The sequence below is a fragment of the Arachis ipaensis genome, chromosome B4, assembly GCF_059453495.1.
Source record: "Arachis ipaensis isolate K30076 ecotype BB chromosome B4, ASM5945349v1, whole genome shotgun sequence".
Classification (NCBI taxonomy): domain Eukaryota; kingdom Viridiplantae; phylum Streptophyta; class Magnoliopsida; order Fabales; family Fabaceae; genus Arachis; species Arachis ipaensis.
This window is the reverse complement of record NC_142439.1, coordinates 21,305,400-21,314,589: the sequence shown is the minus strand read 5'-3', so window position 1 is coordinate 21,314,589 and position 9,190 is coordinate 21,305,400. Positions and strand designations below refer to the sequence as shown.

The following is a 9,190-nucleotide window of genomic DNA, read 5'->3' as shown; positions in this document are numbered from 1 at the left end:
CAAATTCTAATGGTTTCTTATACATTTTGTTAGCTGTCGATTATGTTTCTAAATGGGTGGAAGCAATTTCTACCCACACTGATGATGCTAACATTGTTGTCTCCTTTGTTCGAAATAATATTATCTGTCGCTTTGGATCACCGTGAGCAATCGTGAGTGATCAAGGCACTCACTTTTGTAATAGGAGAAAGAAAAATCTGTTGAAGAAACAAGGCATCATTCACAAGGTAGCAACAGCTTACCATCCCCAGACCAATGGGTAAGCCGAGGTGTCAAATAGGGAGATCAAGCGCATATTAGAGAAGATTGTGAAGCCTCACAGGAAGGACTGGAGTGCTCGACTGGCAGATGCGCTTTGGGCCTATCGAACCGCATACAAGACACCCATCGGAATGTGTCCATTCCGCCTCGTCTACGGGAAGGCTTGTCACCTTCCGGTGGAGGTGGAACACAAGGCATACTAGATGGTGAAGGAATGCAACTTAGGATTGAGGGGAGCCGGCATTGAAAGGAAGGTGCAGCTGCAGGAATTAGAGTGCCTTCGACTAGAGGCGTATGAGAATTCATGGCTCTACAAAGAAAAGGTGAAGGTGGTACATGACAGGAATATCAAGAGGAGAGAGTTTAGAGTTAGGGATTTGGTCCTCCTCTACAACTCAAGACTAAGACTCATGCCAAAAAAGTTGAGGTTTAGGTGGGAAGGACCCTACAGGGTGGAGAAGGTTGAGCCTTATGGAGTCTTCCATCTGAGTCATCCGTCAAGCCCCATCTTCTTCAAGGTGAATGGCCACCGCTTAAAGCTATATCACGGTGAGAAGCTGAAGAACAACAAGGAGCTAGAGATCTTCCTCCTGAAGGATCCAGCACAAAAAGAGGACTAAGCTCATAGATCGTCCAACTTAAGAACGCTAAAGAAAAGTGCTAGGTGGGAGGAAACCCACCATGGTATGATCTTCCATTTTTCTTAATTTCATTCATACTAGGGTTATTTCTAAGCTCTGCATATTTCCTTCTGAAAAAAAAAAAGCCTTCGACGCTTACGCATCTATGACGCGCACGCGTCCCTTGGAGGTTCGAATTTTATAAAAACTTACAGAGAGTTAGGCTGGAAATGTGCAGGAGGGGTGCTTGGCGCACAAGCTAGCCACGCGTACGCGTGCACTGACGCATACGCGTCCCCCACGAATTTGCCAATCCACGTGTAAGCGTCCCTGACGCGTACGCGTGGTATGAAAATTGGCAAAAAATGGAGTTTTTGACAGAGAGTTGTGATGCCATAGCGTTGGAATGATGCTTCTAGCATGACCAGTGGTCACGCGTATGCGTGACCGACACTTACACGTCGCTTGTGATTCTCACAACCCACGTGCACGCGTGTGATACGCGTACGCGTGGGTGTGCAAATTGGCGTAATTGGGCAATTAAACAGAGAGTTGTGTGGGAGTGAGGCTGGATTCCCGCGTTTGGCACGGATCCTGGTCACACGTACGCGTGACTGACGCTCACGCGTCCCTCACCTTTAAGCTAACCCACGCGTACGCGTGGGCGACGCGTGCGCGTCGTATGCGCCGCGTCAATTATTCAGTGCGCCGCCCAGTCCCTCTTTCTTTCACTTTTCTTTTGTTTTCAAATCCTAATTCTTTCTTCTTCTTCTTCTTACTCTCTTCTTCATTCTTCTTCTTCTCTCTTTCTCAATTTCTTCTTCCTCAATTCTTACTTCTCTTCTTTCACTCTCACTCTCAATTACCTCCCTATTTTCATCATCTTCTTCTTAAGGTTCTTTTTCTTTCCCTCTTCTACTTCCTATTTTGCATTCTTATGTTGGTGTTGGAAATTTATTTGGGTGATTGATTTGCTATATATTTTCTTGTGGATATCATGAGGAGTGATTTGACAATTGCCATTATATTCTAAGTCTCATACATGCTTGGATCAATTGCTTTATTTCGAACTTTTAAAATTGTATCCCAAGTGTTTGTGAAAAAGCTCTAATGGCATTTTGATCTTTCATTTATTTTATTCTTATACTTTGATGCCTCTTTTTCACAAAACCTTGCAATCCGTTGTGTATTGAGTATATTAGTCATTAATTGTCAACATGAAAGTGCTTATTATCTTGTTACATATGATAATCATTTTACTATTGATGCTTGAGCTATGCTTCTTATGCCTTTACTTGCATGCTTTTAATCCTCTTGCATCTAGTTGTTTTGATATGCCTTCATGATATTACTTGATGTCTTATTTGCATGTTGTCGTGACCATGTATTGAGGACACTATCTTCTCCTTTGGCATTGATTATCACTTGGACTTTACCCCTCTCGGTTTTAATTATTTGAATTTGATATTCCTTTTTCTTTCTCCCTTTTCAGGATGGCCACCAAGAAGGGTAAAGAAAGAGCTTCTGACAAGACACCGGCAAGGAGAGGAAATAAAAGAGCACTGGCTAAGGAACAACCCTCCACAATAGTCAAGCCACCTACTAAGAGGGTAAAGAGGATTATCAGAGTGGATGAAGCAGAGAAGGCATTTTCCGTCCGGGACTCTGCACGGTTCACCAACCGTTACTATGAGCAGATGTTCCCTATCTTGGCGGAACGGAATTACAACAATGAGCACCTCCTCATCCTTCTAACACATTTTGTTATCCCCGCATCGAACGAAGACAGTGAGGATTCTTAAGAAGGCAGCTGCAAGAGGCCAACTTATCTTGGGTAGTTGAATTCTACTCCAACTTTCACTCGCCCACCTTACAGTCTGTCTATGTCCGTCAAAAGCAAGTTCCTATTTCCGAAGGTGCCATTCAGAGGGTGTTGGATCTTCCACCTAGCCCAGAGGGATTAGACGCTTATCAAGCAGCCCAGATAGAACGCCAAGCATACACCTTTGACTGGAACAGCGTCCTAGGCATCATCGCCCTCCCTGGTAGCAACTGGATTTATGGACAACAACGGGCTAAACCCAAGGGCATCTCTGCCTCTGCACTTACCTTCGAGGCCCGCGTGTGGGCTCAGATTCTGTCTCATTACATCCTTCTGAGCACCCACGAGTCAACCTTCACTACTGACATGGCAGTCCTCATCTGGTGCATTCTGACAGAGCAACCGCTGAACTTGCCTCGCATCATCCGGCATGCCATGGAGCATGTACAAATAGCGGGTAACCTACCCTTCCCCGCATTAGTTACAGATTTAGTCTCTGCAGCAGTAGTTTCCTATCGGGCTGGAGACACAAAAGCTATGATTCCTCGAGATGATCAGTATGTTCTGAATGGAAAGTACATTAGGCCCCCAGCATCTACTGCAAGCCGGACTGAAAGCCCGGCTCACAATGTTCCTTCCCCCTCCACTCCACCATCATCCACACCACAGGCACCTTCAACCAATCAGCTTCTCCTTCAGATCTTTGAGAGGCTGGACCGGCAAGACCGGCGGGCAAAGCGAATAGAGAGCCGTAACAAGTGCCGATATAACTACCTAAAGGAGCTGATTGTTGACACTCACCCACCTCGGGAAGAGACAGACACCCCGGACTCCACCTCGCCGCGTAGTATGGAGAGCCATGATAAGCCGGACGATGGAAGCGATGCTTCCAACACCACTCTTTTCATCACTGACGGCACGGAGAACCGTGCCAAACCTTAAGTGTGGGGAGGTCGGAATGACTTCCGGAGGTAACATCTTTCTCTTTTAACACCAATATTTTACTTTTCTTTTGTTACATAGAATAACTTGCATGACTAGTAGTAGTTGTCTGCATTTAGGTACTACTTGGTTGACTGATATATTCTTTCTCAAGACACTATTCTATAGTATTTCATTAATTCAAATTAAAAATTTTGTGAACATAGTTTAGAGCTAAGAACACACAACCTGTGAGGTTTTTAGCTTAATTATATGGTTACATTATTTAACCATGATTTTTCTTCTTGTGTGTTTTCTTCTCTATGATTGTAATTTTTGCTTTGTTCCATTCTATATGTCCATTGTTTAGTGTATATTCATGCATACATGTGATTGAGGCCATCATTTGATATTAGCTCACTTATCCTAAATAGCCTACCATCTCATTTACCTTTGTTTGCCACTTTGAGCCTTTTTAACCCCCATTTGTTCTTTATATTACCACATCACTAGCCTTAAGCGGAAAAACAATTAATTACTCTATTTGAGTCTTTCGTTAGCTTAAGATAGAGATTGTGTGTCAACTAAGTGTGGAAAAATATGGGAACTATGGTTGATGAGAATGTGTTTTTGCTCTTATTGATAATTATTGGAAATTTGGATGCTCACTCGTGTAAAATTAGAGAAACCATATGCATTGATATATATATATATATATATATGCTTTCACATTTTCACAAAAAAAAAGAAAGAAAAAGAAAAAGAGAAGAAAAGGAATAAATAGATAGGGGATAAAATTACCTCAATGTTAAGTTTAATAAAAAGATCAATGCATGTGTGATGGAATTTAAAACTGATACATGAGTCTGTGAAAGTTTGCAAAATGAGAATTTGGGTAGCTAAGCATGATTTGAGAATTATATAGAGTGTGTGTATGTGTTAGGTGCAAACTTAGGTTAGTCAAAGATTCAAATCATAGCTCACTTGGCCATACATATATCCTCACCCTTACCTTAGCCTCGTTACAACCTTGAAAAGCCCTCATGATGTTTGCATTTGTACACTAAATATTTGTTGATTGGTTAGATGAAGAACAAAGTTTTAGAAAGCATGACTAGAGGAGACTAGAGTGGAATGACCCTAGACACTTGAGCGATTAGAGTGCATATACACTTGTAGTGAGGGTTCAATGCTCAACTCTATGTTCTCGACTTTCATGGGCTTTCTTCTTACAAGTTTACTATTATCTTATTGTGTGATTTGAACTAGTGAAATCTAATTATGTGTGTCTTGGGGAGTTTGTTCACTATTAACCAAGTAGGTAGAAACATTTTAGCATGTAGTTGTATTCATATAGATAGGTTGCATTGTACAAGTCTCACCTTTCCTCCTTTACTCTTTTGATTTCCTTGACCTTAGCATGAGGACATGCTAGTGTTTAAGTGTAAGGAGATTGATAAACCACTATTTTATGATTTATCTTGTGCTAAATAGAGTGGTTTTTATCAATCTTTTATACACTTATTCATATGAAATGCATGGTTTTACAATTTCCTTCACAAATTGATGCTATGTTTAATAACATGCTTCTTTGGCCTTTATTTCATTATTTTTAATCCTCTCTTATTTTCATTCGATGCCGTGATATGTGTGTTAAGTGTTTTCAGAGATTGCAGAGCAAGAATGGCTTAGAGGATGAAAAAAAAGCATACAAAAGAGGAAGGAACACAAGGAATTAAAGAATTCATGGGCAAACAACGACGCGCACGCATAAAGCATGCGTACGCGTGGTCAGGAGAAAAAGCAGCGACGCGCATGCGTGAAGCATGCGTACGCGTGACTAGAAGAATGCGCATCGACACGTACGCGTGAACTACGCGTACGCGTGACAGGTCGTCACGTGCTGCATATCAGAATTCGCTGGGGGCGATTTCTGGGCCTCTTTTTGATCCAGTTTCAGGCCCGGAAGTCCAGAATAGATGCAGGGGTGTTGCTGAGACTTGGACACACTTTCATTCTCACTTAATTTTAGTTTTAGTTTAGAGAATTCGAGAGAAAAACACTTGCTCTCATAGGGTTCTTAGCTTTTCATAGTCTTTCTTAGTTTTGCTTGGATTGGATCTTGAGAGAGTTGTCACTACCTTCGATTGAAGCCTTCACCACTTTAGTTTGCTTTTCTCTCACTCTTTTCTTTTACTTCCTATTTAGTTGTTCCAATTCATGTTCGAATTTTGTGAATTTTTAATTTATTAATATAATGAGTTATTTTTATATTTAATCCCGTTACTTGTTTGATCTCTTTCAATTAATTATCCACTTCAATATTGTTTTTCTTAAATTAATTTTAATTATCATGTCTCCCATTTCTTATTACTCCATGTTATGTGAATATGGCATTCATGTTATGATTTAAAACTCTCAACTTGACTTGGGAGTTGATTAATTGGAACTCCTTGAGTTGGAACACTCAAGAGCTAATTTGTAATTGGGGATTGCTAGCTAACTCACTCTTCATTGACTATAATCCTTCCTTGGGAAGGGATTAGGACTTGTGAACCCGGGTTAGTATCTCCCACTTAACCTTTCTCTACAACTGCAAGAGAATAACTGAGTGGAAGCAATAACCTTTACTCTTGCACTTGAGAAAAGCCAACAAAGATAGAAACTCTAATTAATCTTCTCTCAACCAAGGCCTTTTAATTCAAATACATAACACCCATTGCTATTATTCACTACTTTGATTTTTAATTATTTATTTCTTCGTTCTCAAACCATAAAAATTTCTCGAAAAATTCCTAATCAATAACTTGCACTCTTTTGTCAACTCTTTGGGAAACGACCTGGGAATTTTACTCCCAGTTAATTGATCCTGAATTGTGACAGCTTTTAAATTGATAGTGGAATTTTCGTCGATTAATACTGTACTCACAATGCATTTTCTATTAATATTTCTAAACCGGCATTTTTTTGCCCTTCACCAAGCTCTCCCCTCAGGTATCCATACAAGAATAATTGGCGCCCACCGTGGGGCTGAGAATATAATCCCTTCCATATATCATCGGCCTCGAGGTTCTCGCTTGAAGTCATGGCTGAACAACTTCCACCCACACCATCCGAACTCCTTCAGATGGTGACCGAGTTACGACAAGCCAACCAGTGAATGTCCGAAGAGAACCAAAGAATGGCAAATCAAATTTCTAAGTTGAATAACACCCGAATCGAAAACAACAACGATCGGCAAGAAAGGACAGAAGAAGCCGAGCATTAGTCAGGGCCGACACACGTCTCTGAAACTACTCGGCATGAAGAGGAGCAACCCGAGCATAATGAGGAAGCTCGGCCAGACGACGAGGGTGACAATCAAGAAAGCTCCCGTGGGCCATTCACGGCCGAGGTGATGAATTTCGTGTTACCCAGGAGGTTCACTCTGCTGACCACCCTAACTCCCTATGATGGGTTAGGTGATCCAAAGAAATACATCAAAAAGCTCACCTCCATAATGATAGTAAAAGGTGCATCTGATAAAGTTTTATGTCGTTGCTTTCCATCTTATTTAGATGGTCCTACACTTGATTGGTTTTGTTCTTTGCCTGCAGGTTCTATTTCTCGCTTTCGAGACCTATCAAAGCCCTTTGAGGAACACTTTGTTGGATCATCCATCTACCTACACGACTCCGATTACCTGAATACAATCAAGCAAGGCCACCATGAAAGCCTTAGGGACTACATGACGCGCTTCACAAAGATAGCCATGAGTATACCTGATCTCTACCTCGAGGTGGAACTGCACGCAATAAAAAGCGGACTTCGACCAGGGAAATTCCAGAAAACCATTGCTATAGCCAAACCTAAAACTATGGCCGAGTTCCGTGAAAAGGCTAAAGGTCAGATCGACATCGAGGAGATCTTGAATTCAAAGTTGATCAAACCGCCAAGAAAAGCCGGCAGTTACCCAGATTCAAAAGGCGCGGACAGATCAAAATACTGCTCTTTCCACCAAAAGCACGGAGACACTACCGACGAGTGTGTCATTGCCAAATCTCGACAAGGTCACCTGGACAAGTACATTGGCGGCCACATACAGGGACGAGCACCCCCCCTCTAGTGACCAAATCTCGGCGACACAGCATAGCCGAGATAAAGACCGACCGAACAACAACCATCCCGAACAACCAAGATGTATCATTAATTGTATTTCCAGACGTTTTGCAGGTGGAGGAGCCACAACCTCGGCAAGGAAGTGATCTTACCGAGCTATGCTTTCCATCGACGCCGATCAAATTCAACAGCAGATACTACCATAGTCTCCACAGATAACATTCCAGACAGCCAACCATAACATCAACGTAGCAAATCTAGATGACCCAGTCATGATCTCCCTGCAGCTCGAAGATCTGCTAGTCAAAAAGGTTTTACTGGACCCTAGGAGCAGTGCCGATGTCCTCTTCTACTCCACATTCCAAAAGATGAAACTGAGCAGCAACATCCTCCAACCTTCCACTGGAGACCTGGTTGGTTTCTCAGGTGAGAAAGTCCCGGTTATGGGCTCTGTGTGATTACAAACCACACACGGTGAGTTTCCCTCGTCAAAAAGCTCAGACATTCAATATTTAGTTGTTGATTGCTTTAGTCCTTACAATTTAATACTTGGCCGACCTTTCTTAAATAGGTTCTGCACCATAGTCTCTACAATTTATCTCTGTGTTAAGTTCCCTTTGCAGGATAACACAATCGCAACCATTCACAGTGATGCCCGAAAAGTTAGGGAATGCTACAACAACAGTTTTAAAAGACCTAACTCAAACACAAAAGCCCATGTTCACAACATTGGCAGCATGGACGACCTACCAGCTCTAGCCGATCTTGATCCAAAAGTAGGAACCCTTGAAAGGCCGACCCCAACAGAAGACCTGCATAAAATATATTTCACAGAAAGCTCAGACAAATTCACTTACGTCGGCTCCACCTTATTCTCAGAAGAGAAATCCTCATTTCGAGCATTTTTACAACAAAATGCCAACCTGTTTGCTTGGACCCCAGCTGATATGCCAGGCATCGATCCATCCATCATATCCCACAAGTTGGCATTAGATCCATCTGTACGACCTGTAGCACAAAAAAAGAGAAACCTCGGCCATGACTGCAAACAAGCTTCCTTGGAAGAAACCAAGAAGCTCATCAACGCCGGCTTCATCCAAGAAATCAGATTCACAACATGGCTGGTGAATGTTGTCATGGTGAAAAAGCATAACGGTAAATGGTGCATGTGTGTTAATTTCACCGATCTCAACAAAGCATGCCCCAAAGATTCCTATCCTTTGCCCTCTTTGGATTGCTTAGCTGATAAATGCCTCTGGTTATGAAAAACTTAGCTTTATGGATGCATATTCTGGCTATAACCAGATCCAAATGCGTCCATCCAATCAAAATAAGATAGCCTTTATTACTGAGTATGGAAACTATTGTTATAAAGTCATGCCATTTGGCCAACGTATCAACATCTAATGGACAAAGTCTTCGCCAAGCAGATCGGCAAGAACATTAAGGTCTACGTTGACGATATGGT

At 42.0% G+C, this 9,190-nt stretch overlaps 1 protein-coding gene across 1 annotated transcript; it reads left to right on the top strand.

The window, feature by feature from the left end:
* Nucleotides 1–464: 464 nt before the first annotated feature.
* LOC107636218 (uncharacterized) lies at nt 465–881 on the top strand. Its single transcript, XM_016339744.1, has one exon. It carries the CDS (start codon nt 465–467, stop codon nt 879–881), a length of 417 nt encoding a protein of 138 aa, XP_016195230.1.
* Nucleotides 882–9,190: the final 8,309 nt, after the last annotated feature.